Source organism: Meles meles, chromosome X, assembly GCF_922984935.1.
Source record: "Meles meles chromosome X, mMelMel3.1 paternal haplotype, whole genome shotgun sequence".
Classification (NCBI taxonomy): Eukaryota; Metazoa; Chordata; class Mammalia; order Carnivora; family Mustelidae; genus Meles; species Meles meles.
In genome coordinates, this window is record NC_060087.1 from 77,684,865 (window position 1) to 77,709,872 (window position 25,008).

General features: G+C 34.1%; 1 protein-coding gene across 3 annotated transcripts in view; it reads left to right on the forward strand.

The window, feature by feature from the left end:
- DIAPH2 (diaphanous related formin 2) overlaps positions 1–25,008 on the forward strand; it is a 1,125,504-nt gene that overhangs the window by 77,254 nt on the left and 1,023,242 nt on the right. For 2 of the 3 annotated variants that reach the window (XM_045995095.1, XM_045995097.1), the window contains 2 exons: positions 7,368–7,472; positions 12,702–12,722. In XM_045995095.1, coding sequence (XP_045851051.1) covers positions 7,368–7,472; positions 12,702–12,722 — 126 coding nt within the window. The remainder of the gene's footprint in view (positions 1–7,367; positions 7,473–12,701; positions 12,723–25,008) is intronic. The other variant, XM_045995096.1, reaches the window with a different exon arrangement.

The following is a 25,008-nucleotide window of genomic DNA, read 5'->3' on the forward strand; positions in this document are numbered from 1 at the left end:
TTGCATATATTTCTTCAGCTTCTACCAAGATTTTCCCCAATGTCACTGGACTTTTGTCCTTTGCTATTAATGAAAGAAAAAGTTCAAAAGAAGCTTCTAAACGTATGTCCTTAAATCTAGGAAACTTCACTAAAGTGCTGGATTGAGTATCGCATGATTTTAATTATTGCTGAGAAAATTGGAAAAGCTCTCTTCATGCTCTGAGTGGTTGGCTTTTAAGTGGTCTGCTAATTTGAGGTGGCTTTGTACTATCATTACCTACTATTTTAAGCTACAGTATGCACATAAAATGGGAGTCATCTTTGAAAATGATATATATCCATATTTCAACTAACTACATATAATTTTTAATCTTGTGATATAATGTTATTAGCCTTAGATTTTCATTATTTTTATCATATGATATGATGAATGGAAGGCTCAGACTTAGGAGTAGGGTATGTAACAGTCTAGCATTTTCTTGTTTCCTTGTGCTTACGTTTTTGCTATTATCTTCAGTCTTTTGTCTTTGCAAGACTCTTTGAATGCCCACTTTTCCATTTTTGTTATTTTTGATGGTTGGTTTAGTAAAAACTAGATAAAATAATGCATAAATCCACTTTGCCAAGTACATGGAAGCTGCAGTATGCTGCAGTACACTGACAGTGAACAAATGTGCATTGTGAATATCTCACTCTTGCCCTAAGATAACTCATGTGCCATTTGGGCCTGTGGATCCATTGATTCTTCCATTGTTATCATGTTAAATAGTAAACCTTATTTCTTGTATTTTTTAAATAAAATGTTTTTATCTTTCACAAATTGCAGTGGATCCATTATGTGGTCTCTGGACTGTGGAAACCACTGTTTCAGAATTAAGGATTATGGGAAAGTAAAAAGAATGTTTATGTTTTCTAATATCCAACATATATTCTGAATTAACCCTCCTGATAGTAAAGTGGTGTATGTAAGTATTAAAATTACATCTCTACAATAAGACCTGAAAGCAGAAATAGATGAAGCGTTCTTGTGCCATACTCAACAACATTTATTCATGCTTTTTTCTTGCTTTTGACTTTATACTATTTACAGAGACAATATATTTAGACAATTTTTTCCCTTATTGTTTTCCATCTGAGCTTTGTATGTTATATGACTTCAGTTTATATAGATAAAGTTAACAGGATCTTTTGAAAACATGAGGTAGTTATTTAATCCCAGGTAGAATTGGGCCAACTTTAATTATGGAGCAAATTCTTGATAATTTTATTAGAGTTTTAGAAATTTTTTATCCTTTCTAGTTCATAGAAGGTTGAGGAATTATGGAATGTTTAGAAAAGATAGTTAAACAAATACTATAAAATCAAAACTATAATCATTATTTATGCTAGGGCATATTTTTAGGTACTAGCATATCATTGGTTTATTCCATTCAGGGGTACAGTTTCCCTCAACATGGAAGTGAAAGAGTATTTGAATAATTACTGAGAAGCACAAGGAAGGAGGTAAGCATTTGATGGTGAAGTCAAGTTCAGATTTTAAAAGAGCACGTGGAAAATACAGCTTTAAACTGGGATTAAGACATATTACAGAAATAGAAACAGAATATAGAACATACATAGAAATTTATAGCAAATTTATAGAAAGAAAGAACAAGTAGTCTCTCTTAAAGGGAAGAACAAATGTAAAAATGTAAAAGGTTGACATTTACTTCTCATAATGCACAATAGGAAAAATAGTGGAAAATTAAAAAAATGATTTTGGAATATAAGCAGAAAGTTTTCAAAATTATGCTGTCACCATTTAAAAATTTATGAGTGGAGAGAGGAAAAATGAGAGGGGATGGGAAAAGGTGAGTGAGAGAGAGAATGAATGCATGAATGTGAATTAATTATTATTCATGAATTCATGAATTAATTAATTAATATGAAAATGAATAGGTAGCTGGTATAACTTTTAGCCTCATTTGACTCTATTCTCATATGACTCCTCCGTAATAACTTCAAGAATATGATGATTATTTGATGAAGAAGTGAATTTATCTTTAATGGGGACATTGCATCATGGCTTGTATGGAAGGAGAAAAAAATGGTTTTGTGTTTACAAATACGGCTTTGAAAATATAAGCGGTCAGTTATTTAGACTTCAGACAACATTTTTTGAAACTACAAAATACTATATTCTTCTCATGTTTTGTAGAAGTAGTTACACTGAAAGCTTGCTTTTGTGTTTTGAGTACTATAAGAACTAGTGAGTTTAGAAGAGTTTCATATTCAGTTATGTTGTATTGAATTAATATTGAGTTATGAGTATTGCTGTGTTAAATGATTATATTATAAGGTTGGAGTTAATGATTTGGAAATATTAGCTGCCTAATTAGCAGTATGCATCTTATTTCTATAAGAATAAAATGAGTCATTATGGTCTCTTCTATTCATATGAATGGTATCTATTCCTGGTCAACCTATATGGCAAATTTATAAGAATAAAAAATGTCAGTAGCTGTAAAACAAATTAAAATATTTAGAAAAAAGCTCCTAAACACCACATTGGTTCAACAAATATTTATTAAATGCTTAGTCATTCCAGGAATTATGGTCTTTGCTGGGAGTATGAAAATTTAAAAAAAAGACCCAGTTTCTGCCTTCAAGTTAGCTTAGAGTTTAAGGGAGATGGATTTATCAGATAGTTTTAGTTTAAGTGCTATAATATACGAATTAATATGGAAGACTAGAATGCAGATAGTAATTTCTAAGTAAGATGTTTCAGGGGGGAACTCTGAAGATAAATTGGAAGGATTAAGAGTTGACCAGATAAGGATTTGGGTGGGCTTAGTAGAATAAGACGGGGTGAGAGTTATTAGAGGGAGAGGGTGGTGAAGATGATAGCATTCTAGGCAGAGAGAACAGTGTTATGAACAAAGTAATGGAAACGTGCAATAGCATAGGGTATGTAGGAAAACTAGAAACAATCTTGCATTATAATTATTATTTATTAAAGCATTCTTTGAAGTCTAGTTAATATATACCAGGCTTAATGTGGATGATCACACTTAAACCTGAGAGCATTCTTTTGAGGTTTATAATCTCATATCCTTATTCTGCCTACTTCCATGATTCTACTCTGATGGCTTGATCTTAGCAGTATATCATGAAAAATGGAATGGAGGCTCATTACAGCATAGACATATCATGGGGAGGAGAGTCAACTCTACCTAGAGACACTACCACACTCTTAGGCCTGGCTATGAGGTGTACAGATACAGACACTCAATCTTATTAGCATTACAGAGTTGATTCTTCTTGGGGGGGGGTGCAGATTCATGCTAACCACATTTGTAGGAGACTATAATTTAACCAGAATATTTTGAGGCTCTAGAAACTTAGCATATGTGAGTAGTGCTTGGGGATCTTGATGGAAACAAACACTATGAGTCAGCAGAATGATGCACTGGCCGGTAAGGTCATAAAATCAGAGGCTGAATTAAAAGAGGTGAAGTATTTCAAGATGATGGAAGTGGTAGTCCTTTCCTTCCTTGCATTTATCAAACCACAGATTATTTGAGGAAAATAAATATGGACACTCTGCCATGTCAAATGAAACTAAGGTAGGCATACTTTAGCCTGAAAGGAGAGAATGATGCCTTCAGATAACATTTATATGGTTCTTGAGTTTGTTAACCTCTGTCCAGTCTGACTGCCATCTCCCTTAGTTCATTCAGGCTTTTATCACTAGTCACTGGAATTACTTCATTAGCCCAAATTATTGAACATGGAGAATCTGTTCTGGCTAGTTATATATAACTATTATTTAGAGATACTAGGTAGCTCTTGAATCAGGAGGGTTGCAGAAACAGGCTTCAGATAATACTATGGAAATAACTTCCAGAACCACACAACTGAAATTTGGTCCAATGTAGGAGCTGTTGCCATCCCAGAACCACTTGGTCAAACTGTTATGGTGAAAAACATGCGGCTGCTGCCAACAATTCCATAACCATATCTCCTGTGTATTGCCACCCATCTCAGCAGAATGGATCGCTTACTTGTGGCCTGCTTCTTTATATAGTTCATTTCTGAATCTATACATCCTATAAATATATTTCATTGGTGGAAACTAAGTCACATGTCTGTACTCTATAAGGCAGTATGACAGATACAGTTTTTTTTTTTAAAGATTCTATTTATTTATTTGACAGAGAGAGATCACAAGTAGATAGAGAGGCAGACAGAGAGAGAGAGAGGGAAGCAGGCTCCCTGCTGAGCAGAGAGCCCGATGCGGGACTCGATCCCAGGACCCTGAGATCATGACCTGAGCCAAAGGCAGCGGCTTAACCCACTGAGCCACCCAGGCGCCCCGACAGATATAGTTTTTATGGATCCTTCCTTGGTTAGGTGGGACTGATACTGTGAGGATGTATTAAAATGTAGAGAGCATGTTTAGATGCTGTTGAGCAACCAAATATGACAGAAGACACAGTGGTTACCTTGCTAGTCTCCTTGACTTCATTAAGATTTTTCTCAGCCTGTAAGACCCAGATCCTGGTAAAGACATCTTTGATCTTTCCATCTATCCTCTGTGTTCCCACAGCATCATGTACATGCCTCTGTTACAGTGGTTTGAATATATGTTTTCCCTACTAGACCATGAATTATTTATTTTTATTTATTTAACAAAGATAGCATTTACTAAGTATCAGGCATTGTCTAAATGCTTCATAAAGAATTCATTTGGCTTGTGGGTAAAGCTTTCTTTCAGTTTGCATTCCTCTAGCCAGCCTAGCATAGTCCTTGGTGCATGGCACATGTCAGTAAATAAGTAAGTCAATATTTAAAAAGTAGGGAAGAAAAAATAATGACACAGTCCTGCTACTTTAACTTCGCTGTTATGTTCTGTTGTACATTTAGTCTTCCAAAGAAAAACTTGGGAAAAATTAAACTTCCCTAATATGGGATGGACTGCCTGAGAGGTAGTAGGTTTTCTGTTAGTTGAAATCAACTCTGAGCACAGATAAGCATCTGTGGACTACATTAAAAGGGCTATCCAGCCTTGTTTCTCTGATTCTGCTTTGACTCAACAGTGCTGGATCTAGCCTGTGAGAGAGAGAGGGAAAAAGGTCTTCAGTCTTTAAGTCAGAAGGCTGATATTCAAATGAGAAATAGGGAAATAAGGAAATAAGATAGGAAAGATAGGGGTGACCCAGTGACCCAGGTGGTTAGTAAGGAGGATCCTTTGTATATATAAGCAGAATTTATAGGTGTTGACTGAACAAATCATAGGAGTCACTACAATGCATGCAAATATAGATCAAGGGATTCTTGCTGTCAGTGAAGTTGGTATTCTATAGATAGATGCAGCTTGATTTTTTTTCATGGATCCTTTTTCCCCCTTGTGTTCTTACATATGAGTTGATTTTTTTTTTTGCTCATAACTTTGCTTGATTAAAAAGATAGTAATGGCTAGAATTATGAAGAGAATAAGATAAAAATACTGATTTTTAAAAAATTGAAATACAACTCACATACCATAAAATTCACTATTAAAATATACACTTCAGTGTGTTTTTTAGTATATTCAGAGTGATGAAGCTATCACAACAATCAACTTAGAACATTGTTATCACTCCAAAAAAAAAACACTCATACTTATCAGCAGGCACACTGCAGTCCTCCCACTCTCCCTCCCTTGCCCCTGGCAACCACTAATCTATTTTCTGTCTCTATAGATTTCCAATTCTGAGCAATTAGTATAAATAGAATCATATAATATGTTGTCTTTTGTGACTGGTTTCTTTCACTTAGCATGATGTGATTTCAAGTTTCATTCATGGGATGGTATTTATCAGTACTTCATTCTTTATGACTGAATATTCCGTTGTCTGGACATACCACATTTGTTTATCCATTCATCACTTCATGGGCATTTAGGATTATTTCCACTCTTTGATGCTACTGCTATCAGCGTTCATGTACAAATTTTTGTGTGGACATATGTCTTCATTATTTTTGACTATATGCTGGGTCATGTGGCAACTTTATGTGTAACTTTATGAGAAACTGCTAGACTGTTTTCTGGAGTGGCTGTATCATTTCACATTCTCATCAGCAATGTGTGAGGGTTCCAGTTTCTCCATATCCTCACCAATGTTTGTTATCATTTTTTTGTATCCTAGCCATCCTAATGGGAGTGAGATGTGGTATCTCATTGTGGTTTTGATTTGCATTTCTCTAATGAATAATGATGTCGAATATCATGTGCTTACCAGCCATTTGTGTATATCTTCTTTAGAGAAATATCTGTTCAAATCATTTGTCCATTAGTATTTGGGTATTTTTTTATTATTGATTTGTGAGAGTTCTTAATATATGCTGGATATAAGTCCTTTATCAGATGTGATTTGGAAACATTTTCACCCATTCTGTAAGTTGTCTTTTCATTTGATGTAGCTTTTTTTTTTTTAAGATTTATTTGAGAATGAACGTCAGTCAGGGGAGGGACAGAGGGAAAGAGAATCTCAAGCAGACTCCCTGCTGAGTACAGAGCCTAATGTGGGCTTATCTCATGACTCTGAGATCATGACCTGAGCTGAAATTGCGGAGTTGGATGCTCAGTGACTGAGCTACCCAGTGCTCCTAATGTTGCTTTTTGAGTCATCGTCACTTCCAGCTTGGTTTTGTGACCCCTCATGAGTGTCTTAATATGTTGTAAGGGTTAATATGAGGTTTAAAATGAAGAAAAATAATTGGTCTAGTGAAAATTTACATGTGTGTATATACATAATAAAAGAAGATTCACAGTCAAATTAAAACTTACTGAACCTCAAAACTGTATTCTTGTAACTGAATATTTTTTCCTCCAGTGAGTAGTTTTTGTCATCCCAACACAGCAGCTTATATTTTTGATTTTTTTTTGCTTCCCAAATCCAGCAACTTCTCAATAATTTTTCTTCAGTGATATATTATAGATATGTATTTCCTGTTAGTTTACAAAATCAGATTTGTTCTTCTAGATAATAGTGATCCCGAGGGAGAATATGCCAAACATTAAAGTATTAGTTTTTGCTATCAGGGTAAATTAATATCTGTGCTAATGTTATCTAGTGTATGCTACAAAACTGCCAATTTATTCTGTGGAATAGCTTAAAAATATTTTTTCTTCCTGCTCATTAGTTGATCAGGTAGAGATTTGAACAATGAATACATGGTAAAATTTATACAATGTTATGGTACCCGGAGTGAAAAATAATAGTGAAGGGTCCACCAAAATGATCATTGTTGTTAGTTACAGCATGACTTAATATTTTAAAAGAGAATATTAATATTTATTAATCCCTTTCGAAACTGAAGCAGAAATTTGTAAATTCTCACAATAGATTTTCTTTTTAACAGGAAGACATGAACCTTAATGAAGACCGTAAAGCTCCTTTACGAAACAAAGATTTTACCACCAAGCGTGAGATGGTTGTCCAGTACATATCTGCTACTGCCAAATCTGTAAGTTGTGACACTTTCCTGGCCCTACCATAATGAGTTCAGCATTACCTGCTCAAAAATAAACAAACCTCAGTTCTTCAAGTTCTTGCCTCACTGTACTCATTGCCTATTCAGAAAAAACTTATACATGCATTTTTTACACATTTAGTATGTATTTAAAAACTGCTTATAATTAGAGAGATTTCCATTATTTTAAGTAATAGACGAAGGATAGAAGACTCTGAGTTAATCCATTGAGTTTTGTGTGTATCTTAAAAATACACAGCAATTTGTAGGTATTCCACTAAATATACTGTTTGTTATATGAAAATTTTGGATGTTGAGGGAGAAGACAAGAACATATGCTAGTCACAAGTTTAGTTTCCATTAAAGCTTTATGTCTAGTTTCTCCTTGCATGAAATTTTTAGCAATATTTTTAATATGCTGTTATAGTTATTTTTCATTGTTTTATGTGATGCTAACTGTATAAACTACCTCATAATTGTTATTATACAGCTTAATAAAAAAAGAGGGTACTTAATAGGAAGTTGTTTAATGAAATCTGTGTGTTTCAAAAGACTTGAAAGTAAAGTTCTGTGGAAAGACTTGTTTTCACCAGGAAAAACTTCAGTGTTTTAATGGGATATATGGCTTTGCTTATTACTTCCTAAGGTGCTTCCAAAAATAGACTCAGGTTTGATTTCTTTTTGCAAGAAAAGAAATATATTTTTGAAATGATGAAATGTATTTTTTAGATTTCTGTAAGGAAAAAAGCTTTATATAACGACTTCATAAAATCACTATGTATGTATATATACTTGTGTGTAGACAAATATACCTGTTACTGCTACTTTAATACAGTAATTGCAGTGGCAATTACTGATCATTTTGCCCCGAATTCTACAGTTATATTGATTTCATATTGTAGTTTAAACAAGCTAAATCTGAATGCTGAACTATTTAAACATAACACATTCCAGCTCTGCCAGAGCAGAGCAACAGCATGTTTTTTAATTTGCTTCTGGTATCGAAGGGCGGGAATATGTTTCAAGTGATAAGTGAAATTTGCCATGAATGTTGTTTTCAATAGAATTTGGTGATGCATTGGGTTTTACTTTGAAATTGTGATGAATCTCTTCTCATTTTTGCACTCAAGTTACTGTTAATAGTAAAATGCTTTAGGGAATGTAGGGTGTACATTTAGTGTTATTTTTCAAATACCTAAAGGAAAATACACTACTAAATCTATATAACTACATCTGAATGCAAAGTACAGATAATATATGAATAATCATATGGCGTTTTTTTAATGATAAGATTATATTAGTGTTTCTGGCTCATTTGTTTTTGTTTATGCAAGTGGGACTGAATATAATGAAGATTATACAAAGCTCTTATTCTTTAACCTTTTGATTTTTACTCTATGTAGAACTTGTTTTTATTTATTCTCATATTGTTTTCTCTTCAGCTGACCAAAGACATGCACATTTATGTTATATACTCATTTTTCACATTAAAATGCTAAAATTTATGTAAATAGTGGATGAGCGCTCTTGAATTGCTTTATTCAAAAGATGGAAATTGAATGTTTCTCAAAAGACATGGAAATTCTGTTTCAGGTATTAGCCTCAAAATCAGTACTATAACTGTTTAGTATATGACCCTTGTTTGTTTCATTCGGCATACATATGAGCACCTGACATGAATGACACCTGTAGCTCTTTCATTAGATTTTTAAGATTATACATTTTATTTGATAATACTTGCATGGACCAAATGTTACAATGAAAGAAAGCCTGTTGATAAATATGTTTTAAAGCTTTCTTACCTTGGGGAGACATTAATTAGTACTGTGTTTTCTGTTGTTAAAACCAAGAAAATTCATTATGTACATTCTTTTTGAAGGTGAGAGGGATGCCACTCAGTGACAAGCAGTCCACTTATCTTTGACCTCTTCATGATCATTATAATAATATTTGTTTAATATATGGCTGTTTACCTATGTGTAACAAGGTTTCCATCCTGCTATCTTTCAGTAGAGTTTAGACATGCTTTGTATATCTTCTGCTATTTTGCTTACTTTTTCATTATATTTATCCACTGATTAAAAATATTCCTTTGTTGGGGCACCTGGGTGGCTCAGTCGGTTAAACCTCTGACTCTTTGTTGTGGTTGAGGTCATGATATCAGGGTGGTGAGACTGAACCTGGTATCCAGCTCCACACTCAGTGTGGAGTCTGCTTGAGGGTCTCTCTCCCTCATCCCCTCCCCTGACTTGCTTATGCGTGTGCTCTCTTTGAAATAAATAAATCTTAAAAAAATGTTTCTTGTATGGTGACTAACATAACATTAATAAAAAAAGTTTCTTCATTTAAAGTAGATATGATTGTATCACTTCTTTATGAAAAAGCTTTATAAGTAGTCAAAACTTTAATCTTGAAGTAAAAACAAAGTTAAGGGCTAGTGTTCCTGATGGATAATGTTTTATAGTCACATATAGTGAGAAATATAGTTTATTTAAACATAAATTGTACATTTCTCCCTTCAACATCTGTATTAGTCATTTTCCATAGAATTGAAAACAAAATATGAACTCAAGAGAAAATGTCCATCATTCTCCTGGGTTCCTGGGTAAAGACAATAAAGCAAGATGAAACTGATATGTGGGTATTTGCTCAAAACCTGTTTCTAAAACAGACAAGTCTCTTGTTATATAATTAACTTGGCTAAAATAATCACGGAATAAAAATATATAGGAAATTAAAAGATAATGGTGAAAAACTATTGCTTAGTTTTTTCTTGTTGAAGTTCCATAATAGAGAATATAAAATTGTGTGAACATTAAAGGAAAAAGTAGCTTGAATAACTCTGTCAGTGATGATTGAATTTTAAATAAGGGAGTGGAGAAGAGTCATTTGCTCATTATAACAAGTGTGGTTATGGACCTGACCTATAGTAGTTGGTACATGTGAATAATTTGGCCACAAATAATCTGGAAGAATTTTTATTTTCAAAACACCAGGATGTATTTTCAGTAATGGAAAACCAAGCTTTGTTAATATTACAGACGTTGTCATACCCATTCACAATCCTGAAAGAGGCACAATATATTAGTGATTTAGCAGATCTTGTATGTTCTAGCTTAACAGCTTATATAGACATTCATGAGGATAAATTAGTCACTGAAATCCGAACGGTTTGCCAAAAGCCAATGTCTTTATTAGAATATTAAGAAACTAGTTTATTTCTAACTTAAATCACAATCTTTGAGGTTGAGATTTTAAAATATGTAAAGTTACATTTTTAAGACAAATGACATATTGATAGGTATCATTGATTAAAAGAAATCTCAATAGGAAATAATTTAAAATAGTGACAACAAATACATCTATGAAGTTTTTATTTATTTTATTTTTTTTAAGATTTTATTTATTTATTTGACAGCGAGAGAGAGAGAGATCACAAGTAGGCAGAGAGGCAGGCAGAGAGAGAGAGAGAGAGAGAGAGAGAGGGAAGCAGGCTCCCTGCCGAGCAGAGAGCCCGATGTGGGACTCGATCCCAGGACCCTGAGATCATGACCTGAGCCGAAGGCAGCAGCTTAACCCACTGAGCCACGCAGGCGCCCACATCTGTGAAGTTTTTAGATTGTCCCCTATAATAAACAGTTGAAAGTTACAGTACATCTTTCTCTGTGTATACATGTATTACAGTTTTGCTTTTGCCATCAGCAGATATTTTCTTTCTCAGGTGAAACAACTGAAGTCAAACGTGACCAGACCTGTTCCTTTTAGTTTCCCTTGGCCAATCTAATCTGTTCATTGTGTGAGCTTTAGCTAATTGGAATCATTTTGCAATCATAATGAATTAATAATGGGCTATATTTTGGTTGTTTCACTTAGTATAGAACTGCCTTAATTAAGACAGGCTTGCGTTCTTGTTTTAGTCTCATGTCTGTGCTAAATAAACAAGGGACAAATAAAACCTCTGTCTTTTTGGTCGAGAAATAATTTAGGTCGATAGCATATCTTTCAATTCAGAAGACTGTTAATGGCACCAAAGAGGCTTTTATTCAACTAAATAATCACTGCCTGTAAATAGTCTGTTGAATGAATATTTAAGAAAGCTGCTTCTCTGTTTGGAGATTCATGGATTCCTCTGAAATAATATGCTTGGCAACTGTCAATATCTTTTTGTGTCTTGTGGTATACTGTTTAATTTAGAATTCTTCTGGCATTTCAGTATTTTATTTTTCTTTTTAAAGTACTAGCTGGAAAAAAAGTACTAGCTGGAAAATAGAACATATACTGATAATAATGGCTGTCAGTTATTATATAACTAGCTGCATTAATTCTTTTTTGGACATTGCTTGATATTTACCTGTAAGAATTTGATAACAACAATTTGATTTATAATTGGGTTTTGGCATTAAATTATCTTAGGACTGTGATTTCACTTCTTGCTTTCTTAAACACAATTCAGCTTCTCAGAAATTCTGTTAGCTCTTAATTCTTAGGAAACCTCAAAGTTTCAGGTTTTGAACTGTTTCCTCCCTATGAATATATGCATGTTTATACATATAACTGCTTCTTTGTCTTCATGTTATATTATCTCATTTTATAATACAAATGCTAGGATAATACAAATACAAATGCTAGAATCATAAGCAATCTCTCTTCTTTATAATTTTCAAGTATAATACAAAACAGTATTAAAAACCTTAAAATAATAATATAAAATATTCCAGTTTTCAACTTGCAATTCATAATGTGTATGACTTTAAATGCACCATTTATATTCTAAGATGCCTTATTTCATCCTTAATATTATATTTGTTATAACAAGGAAAGAAAAACATTGGAAAAAATTCAGTTTTCTACTGCTAATTTTTTTGAGTGGCTGTGAGACTGATAAAATATCTGATGCCTGGTTACACTTAATTATACATTACTTAAGATTTAGATCATAGTATATAAGCCCATGACAGTACATTTAAAAAAAGTCCTCAAACAGTAATACTCTTTTATTTGGTAATTCTTATTCTGCAGACTTTACATGTTTTTGAATATGGTAGAAATTAATTCTGGTATATTTGTTTTAGCCTCTAGATCTAAAGTGTTGAAAGTATATATAGGTTTAGCTATTTACTAATATACTAAACACTTAACTTCTGTGAAAACTTCTGAGTACTAATACTGTTGCTGTTCTTTTTTTTTACACCATAACCACTCTCCGTTGACCACTGCATGCAGATAGTTGGAAGTAAAGTTATGGTGAGTACAAAAGATGTGTTTTACCCTTAGGTGTGAATTTGTGCTTTTGGGAATTGAGTGATTTTGCTTATATTATTTTATATGTTTGGTTTTTCTTTTGGAGTATATTTTACCAAAGTAGCAAGATGATTAAGATCAGGTGATGAGAATTTAGCTATGGTAACTATTTTTCTGTGGTTTTTGGAAATGTTTAGAACTGGAATATGCTTGTATATTTTGTTTTAGGAAGTTTTACTTACTTTTTTGGAATTGTACCTGTGTTTATGATTTTATGATTCTGTTCTTATGATTCTGATGAATGTTGGATGTTTTTACCTCAGTGTCTTAGGATGGCAGGGAGAGACTCCTAATAGGTTGGTTTATGTTGGCAGTGATTCTTATTAATGTATCTTACTTGGATTTTAGTGTCATTGAGCACATCGTATAATGAAAACAGCCTTTTATGTTCAGTCACGAGGTCTAGGTCTTTGTTAGATGGTACTAATTGCCTGTGTGACTTTGGACAAGTCATATAATTTCTTTGAGGTTCAGATATTAAATTGACAAATTGAAGTGATTGGTATACATTTTTTAAGGTTCTTTCTATTGTTGTCTTTTCGAGGTTTTTTTAAGATTATGTATTTTAGAGAGATTTTTTTTAAGATTATTTATTTTAGAGAGAGAGTACATTAGTGGAAGGAGGGGCAGAGGGAGAGGGAAAGGGGGGGAGAGAAACCTAAGCAAACACTGTGCTGACTGCAGAGTCTGGCACTGGGCTTGATCCATTGGGATCATGACCTGAGGTCTGTGTAATTGAGATGTATTTGTGAATACCTTGTTTTCATGACTAAACAGTCTGTATTTAGAGAACAGGGCAGAAAATATTATCTTTAACATTATTAAGTACCACAGTATTCAGAATAGTGTGTGTATAATACTTGTTTTGCTTTTAAAAGTTGAGTTAGTCTTCTTTTTTTCCTCTTTTAATTTATGTGACATCCATGGACAAAAAGCCATCAATCTTTTGGGGGCTGAAAAAAGCCATCAATCTTTTGGGGGCTTTTAGGCTGAATTTCAAACATCAGCAAGTATTTCTTTAGTGCTTATTATGTGCCAAGAACAGTGTTAGGTTCATTGAAGACTGGAAAGTAAGGATAAGATCTTACAGTTTTACTAATATATGAGGAAAGAATCTGTCCTTAAGTTGTGCATGTTGATTGTGTTTTAGGAATTCATAAGCAGGAGGGAGAAGTAGGCGTAGAATAATTAGAGAAAACTCCATGCAAGTTTCTGGACTTAAACTGGGACTTTAAGAATCCTTAATTTTGATGGCTGGGATGTGATAAGGCAGATGAGACAACAAAGAAGCTTTAAGATTGTGAAAATAATACTCAATCCAAAGGCCTAGAGAAAGAACCAAACTGTGTGGGTAGGGAGCGGAGAAAAGGCAAGCAAGAGATGAAGTTGATTGTTGTTGGAAAAAAGAGTGTATATTGGAGAGCTTGAAAAATCACATTGAAAGAGGATCTTGGAAGTCCAGTTAGAAGATTAGAAGTTAGTTTGAACAGGAAGGTGACTTGAGGAAAGCAGAGTTTAAGAAAAACAAATTTGATATTAGTATAGGTAGGCTGGATTAGGCCAATGGTTCTCAAATTAGAAAGTCTATAAATATGCGTCCCTCATGGGGTCTAGGATAGGGCCAAGATATCTGCATATTTATCAAGCACCACAGGAGATCCTCAAGAGGTAGGCTGAAGAGCATACTTTGAGGAATACTAGATTAGGGGAAGAGAGATTTATTTCCAGGGCTACCTAGGAGACTTTTGTGTGAATCAGGGAGGACCTGTACTAAACTGGGGCTAGATGTGGGAGGGTGGGGTTAAATAGGGTTTTGGCCTATAAGGGAATCTTGAGCTTATTTTAATGTGAGCTGAAGCTAGCCTGGTCTCTGCATGGCTTTTGCCAGAGCTGGTGAAATAGTACGATTTCTCCATATTCTGAAGTTCTCTTATCATTTCTCTTAGATAACTCTCAACTCTGTCCCCTAATTACTCATACTGTTACTTCCTTAGTTTAGACTCGTCATTAAACACATTTGTAATTGCCGTAGCCCCCTAAGTAGTCTCCTGGTATCCACTCTTTCACCCTGGCCAAGCATGTTCTACACTGTTAAACAGATCATGCTGATTTCCCGGCTTAAAACTTTCAAATGGCTTCCGATTGCCCTTTACAATCTTATCCCTGCTCCTTTTTCTAATTTCATCTCCATCTCCATTCTTACATGTGCCTGTCCTCTGTTTGTACAGGAACACTTGACAATTCCTTAACATCCTACTCTTTAATACATCTAAATCAAGCACATTCTCTTTCTTTGAGCTAGAATGCCCTTTTCTTCTTTAAGGTGCCTAGAAAGCTCCTAAATATCCATCAGGATTAAGCATCATGTCAATCTTAGGGCAATTTATCTTAGATAACTCCTTCCTTTCCATAGCACCACCATATAGCCTTAGTATAATATTGAACATATTTTAATAATAAATCATTTACATGTCTTTCTTCCCCAGTAGCTCATTTACATAAAATACTAGGTCTAATGTAAGAGAGAGGTAAACATTGGTCTTATAGGTACAAGTGGCAGTCTAACAGGCTATATATGGTTCATGGAAAAGTTTCATCTTGTCTGAGAGTGTTTCTGAAAGACAATGTAATTAGATGGATATTATGATTGATCTTCAATATAAACTGTTTTACACCAATGTTTTATCTATGACCTGCTTCTCACATTGGAATTTGCATTACATATCCTGCAATAAAGGGAGGAAACTATGGGTATCAGGTTCTAGAGGAAATGATGAGGGATTAGTTCTAGAGTTTAGGTGGGAGGGGTGCCTTAAGGGGGAAGATTTTTCTTTGTTGTTTTTTGAGACTATAGTGAGGAGTGAGAAAACAGTCATTAAAATCACTCTGGTGGAAAGTTAGGTACAAAAAGGCTTATTTTTCATGTTCTCATTAGTCTTCAAAAGATGAGAAGTGTGTGTTCATTGATAAAAATGGCAGATAAGAATTTCATAAAAGTGTTCCAGAGAGCATGCATTGTAGAAATAACCACTTTAATTATTATGGTTGCCTAGAGATTATGTATGTTGGTCAAAAATCAAGTCATAAAAACCAGGATGAAATTAGAAAGATGGAATATGTAATAAACGAAGTATGCATGGCCCTATCTTTTCTTTTGCCTCTCTAATGTTGATTAGAAGCAGAAATGGGGGCATTTGAAGACCTTCCAATCTTTAACTACTGTCAGCCTTACTTTTCATTATTTTCCTTTATAAATTTTCTTTAAAAATCAGACTGGAAAACTGTCTGTTGTTACCTGAACATAACCACCCTCACAGCCTCATGCAGTCTTTCTTCTGACTTTGCTCATCCTAGGATCTCTTTTTGGCATAGAATTTTTTTTTTTTTTTTGGTCAGCATTCTGCCCATTCTCTATAGCCCTCCCTGAAGCCTGTCCTGATTGCCATCCCTGAGTCATCCCCCTCAGTTTCTACCTAGTAATTTACATGAGCTTATAAATAAAGTGCTTATGTAGCACTTTATTTTTACTTTCTTAAAGAATCACTTTCTGCTTTATCTTATACTTTCTATTATGTGCTTGTTAAGGGCTTCTGTTAGAATATTCCTAGATTATTTTAGTTTACAGTAATGTATATCCTTGAATAATACTATCACCCTGTGGGTCTGTCTTTTTATGTCCATAATATAGAGCTTATGAAGGGATGTAAATTTCCATAGAGGTCATGAGTTTAGAGGTAGATAGATCTGGGTTCAGATTCCTACTCTGCTATATGCTATATAGCTGTGTGTCCTTAGATGATTACTTAACCTCTCTGATCCTCAATCTCCCTATCTAAACAAGAGGATAAAAATACTAAATTCAGGGAGATTTTGAAGTTTATGTTTATATTTAATGCATTTACTATACAAAGAAGCTTGCAAGTTAGTAGGCCTAAATTGCATTTTTTGATAAATGTATTCAGTTCTATAAAATACTTGGTATGAAGAACATAAAAACATGAAGATTACATGGTAAAATGAGATAAAACTATGAGCAGCCTTTTTTTTTTGGTAAGTATTCAAGATGTATACTATTTGATAGGATTTATTCTGGATCAAGAATGTTGAGAAAGAGTCAGTTAGATGGGAAAAGGAGAATGCTTTGCTGTTTTTTGGAAGCTATGTGCTATGTAGTATAGATTACTGTTGGGCTTTTAGAAAAAAATAAACTGATATGTGGTCTCAATATAATATTGACAAGATATAGAAAGTGGCTAAAATGATTGATTTGATTTCATTGTAAGCCAGGAATAATTTACCCACAGGTGGAAAAATCACTATTCTGTGGGAAAAAAAGTAAGAATGACATGATTATGTATGATAACTAGAAAAAAGAATTATAATGACCAGACCTTATAATGTTAAATATAAGTAAATTTAGTAACATAAATAGTTGAGTGCTTAGGGCAATAGTAGGGTGTTTATGGAACAGTGTCTGTTTAGACATGAGAAAGACCTGAATTTGAACCCATGATTCACCACTCATTCATTCCCTGTGATCTTGTTAACCTCTCTAACCACAGTTTCATTTTTTTCTTTTTAATGAAAAGTTATTGGACTCCTAGTACATGCCAGGTGCTTGAATGATGAACCATACAGCTATATTCCTCATGGAGCTTATATTCTAGCTGGGGAGACAGATAATGACACATCAAATTTAATGGTTAAGTGCTGTGAAAAAAAAAAGTAAAATGAGAAAACTGAGAGTGATCAGGGATGTGCCATTTTAGATAGGTGAGCTGTGCAGTGACAAATGAGCAGAGACATTAATGAAATTGGGGAGAGCCGTGTAAATATTTAGGGAAGAACTTTACAGGCAGAGAGAACATCCAGTGTCATGGCTTAGAGGCAGGAGAGTGCATTCAGTATGTGAAGAATAGTAAAGAGGCTAGTGTGGTTGGAGTGGGGTTCAATAACGGGAATTATGGGCATATTTAATGACAACCACAAGAGCTAGTTAAAGTCACTAAAAACCTAGGTTAAGGGTAGTAGAGGGTTGCTCATTTGGAAAGGTAGGTTAAGGTCATTTTAGGAGAGATATGCTAAGGAGTTACACTTTAATAGAGAGGAATCCTGGAAAGTTTTGAGCAATGGAATGGCAAAATCTGAGCTGTATTTGGGGAAGATTAATTGAGCAGTATAAATAAGAGAGATTAGAAACTAGGGCAGGGAGATTAAACTGGGGGTTGTTGTAGTAGTTTAAATAATAGAACCCTTAACTGGAGAATGGTTAAGAGGAACTAAATGGAGAGTATAGATGAGTGATTGTGGAAGTAAAATTAATTAGTCTCAGCAAATGATTGAAAAGGGTAGGGAAGATATTTGCAACAATAATGACTGAAATTTTAAGATGGGTGACTGAAATGGTAGTAATTTGAGACCATAGAGAAATCAGGAGCAAGACTAAATTTGGAGTAAAAGATGATGAGTTCAGTTAGATATGTTAAGGAGAAATTAGCAAGATCACAAAAACAGGAATAAAATTATCACCACACAGGAACATTTCTTTAGCACTTGTAGAACTAAGAGTAGAATTTTATAATTTGGTTCACTGTTTTAAACTCCTACTTTGACTATTTTAAATGTACCCTCTGCACCTTGCTGCTGAACATATGTTTATCATTCTAACAACATTTACCTGTTTATAAACTGTAGCCTCAATAACTGTATTAGGCAGTTAAAGCTATGCATACTTCTAGGTGACTCAATACACCCAGATAGAATAGAGCTAATCATTTTAGTGGCTTGTAGTATTGCTTACCAGATAAGCCATTTTACATAATTAATATGTTACTTTTGTACCTTTTGCGATGTTTCTGAATAATCTGAGTCAAAAGGACAACCCCATCACAGGTGAAGGTTAGGAACAGTTATATCTTCGTTTGCCTGAATTGGGGCATGGAGGCACTGACTAAATGAATATTGTAGGATCTTTTTCACAAAATAGAGCCAAATAAATTTGTTTCCTCATGCTAGTGAGGAAGGTGATACTGAATGAAAGTTCCTGTTAAAGTATAAACTTACGGTCAGGCTCAAAGTAATATATTCATAATGCTTTTGATGTATTCCTTACTATAATTCCTAATACTATAATTCCTAGTAATCATAATATCCATAAAATACCACTAACCCTGACAGTATGTACTTGTGGGCTAGCTTTTAAGCTGCTATTGAATTATTAAATTGAAATTTTGTTTACTAGTTGAATAGTGTCTTAATGATTACTTCATGTAATGTTGTACTTGTGTCAGGCTGATTATTTGAATGTATCCTATGAAAAAAGATCAAATCCTTGTGGGTTTTTAAAAATAATTGTATAGGGGCGCCTGGGTGGCTCAGTGGGTTAAGCCGCTCCCTTCGGCTCAGGTCATGATCTCAGGGTCCTGGGATCGAGTCCCGCATCGGGCTCTCTGCTCAGCAGCGAGCCTGCTTCCCTCTCTCTCACTCTCTGCCTGCCTCTCTATCTACTTGTGATCTCTCTCTGTCAAATAAATAAGTAAAATCTTTAAAAAAAAAATTGTATAGTCCAGAAGGGGGAGACAAAACATTAATTATTAGAGTTTGAAGTAGCTGCTTCATGATAAAACATGGCTTTCTTATACCCCAATTTGATTTTTTTTTTCTTATGGGCTTAGAAATCTTAGGGAAGTTGCTACTATAAAACATTTAGTTTTATGGGGGTGACGATTTTGTTAAAAATCTCAATTCAATTGGAATAACAATAAGCAATGCAATTATTTTTAACTAGTGTATATAAAGTAGAAAAACTCATTTGGTAATCAGATGAAAATAAGACCTGAGACTGTTTAATGATGGTATATTATAAGCAATCTTTTCAGAATAGCATGAGCACTATTAAAGTTTCAATTTAAGTCTTTTCTAATTTCACATTCATTGTTAGGTTTAGTGAATAGCTATTTTCCCATTTCCTTATGTTTTAACACTGCAAGCCAGCTTGTGTGTTATACTTGTTTTGGATAGGAATATCCATATATGTTTTGAAAAGTTTATTATTAAAATCTCCATTCATTTTTAGAAGTTTTTATCAATCCCTTCCCTTCCACTGCATTGTCACAAATTATATTATCTCATCATGCCAGATTAAATTTATTGTTTAAGGAATGCTAAGATAACATAGATTATAAAATATTAGTAAGTCATTATGCCTTGGGCATTTGGAAACATGAGTGTGAATATTGACTTTATGTTTAGACATACATTTTGTAAGTTGATTGCATTAATATTTATGAGTATGGGATGGTTATGTTTTATAATATATCCTGATACTGGAAACAAGAACATAAACTTTTCTTTTAGGATTCTGCAGTGCAAATTTATTTTCTGTGTATTTTAATTGCAATCATGGTAGAAATTTCTGTTGATGACATTTCTTTGTATATATAGTCAGGTAAAATAATACATTTAAAATATGATGCTTGAGGGCGCCTGGTTGGCTCAGTGGGTTAAAGCCTCTGCCTTCGGCTCAGGTCATGATCCCAGGGTCCTGGGATCAAGGCCCGCATCGGGCTCTCTGCTTGGCGGGGAGCCTACTTCTTCCTCTCTCTCTGCCTGCTTCTCTGCCTACTTGTAATCTCTGTCTGTCAAATAAATAAATAAAATCTTTAAAAAATAAAAATAAAATATGATGCTTGATATGACATTTTAAGTACCTATAGTGATTGAGGGGAGAGTACAAGGTGGCAGCATAAGAAGATCCTGAACTCAGTCTCTTCCCACATACCACATCGAAAGCTACAAAGAGAACAGCTCCCTCAGAAAAAGACCTAAAAACTAGCTGAAAGCTCCTTCAAAACACAGCAGACTGAAACACACCATGAGTCATTCTGTGAAAAAGTCCTATTTACTTGTGTTGGAGCTTTAGTTTGAGGGTCAGACTTTAGGTTTGCCACATGTCTACAGGCTGTGGAGCTGCTCTCAGGGAACAAAGTTTTGCCTCACTATAGCTCCTGGTACTTCCCAGAAAAGTGCTTATACATGCCTCTGAAGCCCCGGGTTTTGCAACTTTTGCCCTTGGGGACACCTCCAAATTGCCTGGTCTGGAGGTCAGCAGGGTTTATGATTATGGTCTTAGAGGACTGTATATATTTATACACTTTAAAAGCTGCTACCTGATGGTCTGGATTCCAGGTAGTCTGATTCTAGGTGCTGACCGAGATCACTTCTGGAATGCTGACAGGTACTGGCACATCCTCAGCACTGAGACCTATTAAGAATAAGTCAGGCTACTGAGACAACCACAAAGGTTCAATAAATAACCAAGAGCTATGGCAAGGTTTAAAGATTAGATTAATCTCTTATATGGGGACCCCCTCAAGACTAGAAGAGGTAGTTGTTTTGCTTAATACATAGAAACAGATATTTAAGCAAAATGAGAAAACAGAGGAATATATTGCAAGTAAGAGAACAGATAAAACCTTAGAAAAAAAGTCTTAATGAAAGGTAATGAGTAATTTACCTGATGAAGAGTTCAAAGCAAAGGTCATACACCTGAATAGCTAGTTTAGGAAAAATTTGTTCCTAGACAGGAGCCAACCATTTTTACCTACTGCATCATACTAAAATTCTTGTCACGATGCTAATCTAGGTATGTAGACTGAGGTGTAAGATTCACATTTTTCTACATGTAAAGCAAATTCATAGGCCAATATTACTGATGATGATGTTGAATAAGAAAAGTGACATTTTAGCCAATATTTTTTCCATTCTTTAAGTAAATTTGAAACTTCTTGGGAAAAAATTATTTTGCAGGGATATTGTTATGCACACACATCTTGAAACTATTTGATTAGCTACTGTGTGTTTTCTACTTTGTTGCTATTAATTGAGGGAATATTGTTATTAAAGGGAATTGGAACAAAAACTTACTAAAACAAAAAAGTAAAGGGCAAACGATGCTCATCAAACTTGGGAGAAGTTGAGATGAACACCATGAGAACTTTAACCAACAGACACAATATATAAGAAACTACCAAACAGAAGTCACAGAGCTGAAGAATACAATAGCTAAACTGAAAAATACACTGGAGGGGTTCAATAGCAGACTAGATGAAGCAGAAGAAAGGACCAGTGATCTAGAAGACAGAGTAGTGGAAACAATTCAAACAGAATAGCAAAAAGAAAATAAATAATTTTAAAAAGCAAAGATAGCTTAAGAGACCCATAGAACAACATCAAGTGGAATATGATTTGCGTTATGGGGTTTGAGAGTAGCAGGACAGTTTTCTTGCAGGCCAGAAGGGAGTGGAATGGTATATTCAAAGTGCTGAAAGGGAAGAATTTCCAACCAAGTAATACCCTGTCTGACAAGGTGGTACAATTTAGATTATCTATATATGCAAAACCTGAAGGTTTTAACCACCAAACTAGCTTTATAAGAAATGTTAAAGAGACTTCTGTAAATTGGAAGGAAAGGGCATGAATTACTAATAAGAAAACATATGAAAGTACAAATCTCATTGGCAAAGGTAAATATATAGTAAAGTAATATAGTATATTAGTCGCTTATAAAATTAGTATGGAGGTTGAAAGACAAAAATAAAAATAACTGGTTGAACTATAGTAATCAATTACAGACACACAAAATAAAGAAGATGTAAAATGTGACATGAAAAACATAAAATGGGGAGGAGGGGATTGAAAATGTAGAGTTTTAGGGTGCCTGGGTTGCTCAGTGGGTTGGGCCTCTGCCTTAGGCTCAGGTCATGATCTTAGGTTCCTGGGATTGAGGCCTGCATTGGGCTCTCTGCTCAGCGGGGAGCCTGCTTTCTGCTCTCTCTCTGCCTGCCTTTCTGCCTACTTGTGATCTTTCTCTCTCTCTCTGTCAAATAAATAAAATCTTTAAAAAAATGTAGAGTTTTAGAATGCATTAAAATGTATGTTTCTGTCATCTTAAAATAGACTGTTACATATATGGGCTCTTATAAGTGGGTCTCATTCTAACCACAAAGTAAAAATCTAGAGCAGATACACAGAAGTACATAAAAAGGAATCTAAGCATAACACTAAAGAAAGTAATCAAACCATAAGGGAAGAGAACCAGAAACAGTGGACAAAATAGCAATAAGTGTGTATTTATCAATAATGACTTTAAATGTAAATGATCTACATTCTCCAATAAAAAGACGTAGAATGGCTGAATGGATAAAAATATAAGACCCATCTGTATCTTGCCTACAGGAGACTCACTTCAAATATAAAGACTTACACAGATGAAAGTGAAGGGATGGGATAAGATGTTTCAGGCAAGTGGAAACTAAAAGAAAACTTGAGTAGCTATACTTTTTTTTAGGCAAAATAAACTTTAAAATAGAGACTGTAGTAAAATAAAGAACGGCACTACATAATGATTAAGGAATCAATCCCACAAAAGGATATGATATTTGCAAATATTTATGTACCCAACATAGAATCATCTAAATATATAAAGGAGATATTAACAAATCTAAAGGGAGAAATTGGCAGCAATACAATAATAGTAGGGATATTAATACCCTATTTATGTGAACAGATAGATCATCTAGACAGAAAATCAATAAGGAAGTATTGGCCTTAATTGACACATTAGACAGATGAGCTTAATAGATATAAACAGAATGTTTCATCCAAAACCAGAATGTACATTTTTTTAAATGCACATGGAAAATTCTCCTGGATGGATCATAAGTTAGGCCACAAAACACATCTAAATAAATTTAATAAGATTGAAATATATCAACTGTCTTTATTGACCATCATGGTAGTATGAAGTTAGAGATCAGTTACAAGAAGAAAACTGGAAAAAATCACAAAAATGTGGAGATTAAACAGCATTCTATTGAACAACCAGTGGGTAAACAAAAGAAATAGAAGGAGAAAAAAATACCTTGGTGACAAATGAAAATAAAAATACAACTTACTTTGGGATTCAGCAAAAAGCATTTCTAAGAGGAAAGTTCCTAGAGATACTGGCGTACCTCAAAAAAACAAGAAAATCTCAACTTTCCATATAAAATCCATATAAAATCTAACTTTCCATATAAAAGAACTAGAGAAAGAACAAGTGACACCCAGTGTTAGTAGAAAGAAGGAAATAGAAAAAATCAGAGTGTACACAAAACAAACTGAGGATTGCGGGGGCGGGGGGATAGGGAGGTATGAAGGTGTTTGGGTTATGGACATTGGGAAGGTATGTGCTATGGTGAGTGCTGTGAAATATAAACCTGGAGAGTCACAGACTTTTACCCCTGGGGCTAATAATACATTATATGTTAATAAAAAATTAAAAACAAAAACAAAAACAAAAAAAATCAGAGTGTATATAAATGAAATAATGACTAAAATGAAGATAAAGCAATTAGATCAATGAAACTAATAGCTGGTTCTTTGAAAAGATAAACTAAATTGGCCAATATTTAGAATGATTTGCCAATTGAAAAAGAAAGGTCTTCAATAAATAAAATCAGAAATGAAAGTTGTTACAGCTTATACTGCAGAAATACAATGGATCTTAGGAGACTATCATGAACAATTATATGTCAACAAGCTAGATAACCTAGAAGAAATGCAATGTACAGTCTTCCAGAAACTGACTTATAAAGAAATAGAAAATCTGAATAGATCAGTTACTAGTAAGGAGATTGAATCAGTAATCAAAAACCTGCCAACAAAGAAGTCTAGAACCAGATGGCTTCATAGGTGAATTCTTCCAAACATGTAAAGATTTAATACTAAAAAAAAAAAAAAAGATTTAATACCTATCCTTCTCAAATTCTTCCATAGAATTGAAGAGAAGGGAAAGCTTCCAAACTAATTTTAATGAGGCCGGCAATATCCAGGTACCAAAACCAGTCAAAAGGATACCACAAAGAAAGAAAATTGCAGTCCAGTATCCCCAGTGAGCATAGATGCAAAAATCCTCAACCGAATACTAGCAAACCAAATTCAACAATACATCAAGAAGATAATATACCATGATCAAGTGGTATTTATTTCAGGGATGCAAAAATGATTGATCATGCTCAAACCAATATGTGTGATACACCAAATTAACAAAGTGAAGGATAAAAATCACATGATCATAGCATTTAACATCCATTTATGATAAAAACTCATACCAAAACTGAGGGTTGCTGGAGGGAGGGGGGTCAGAAGAAAGGGGTGGGGATATAGACATTGGGGAGGGTATGTGCTA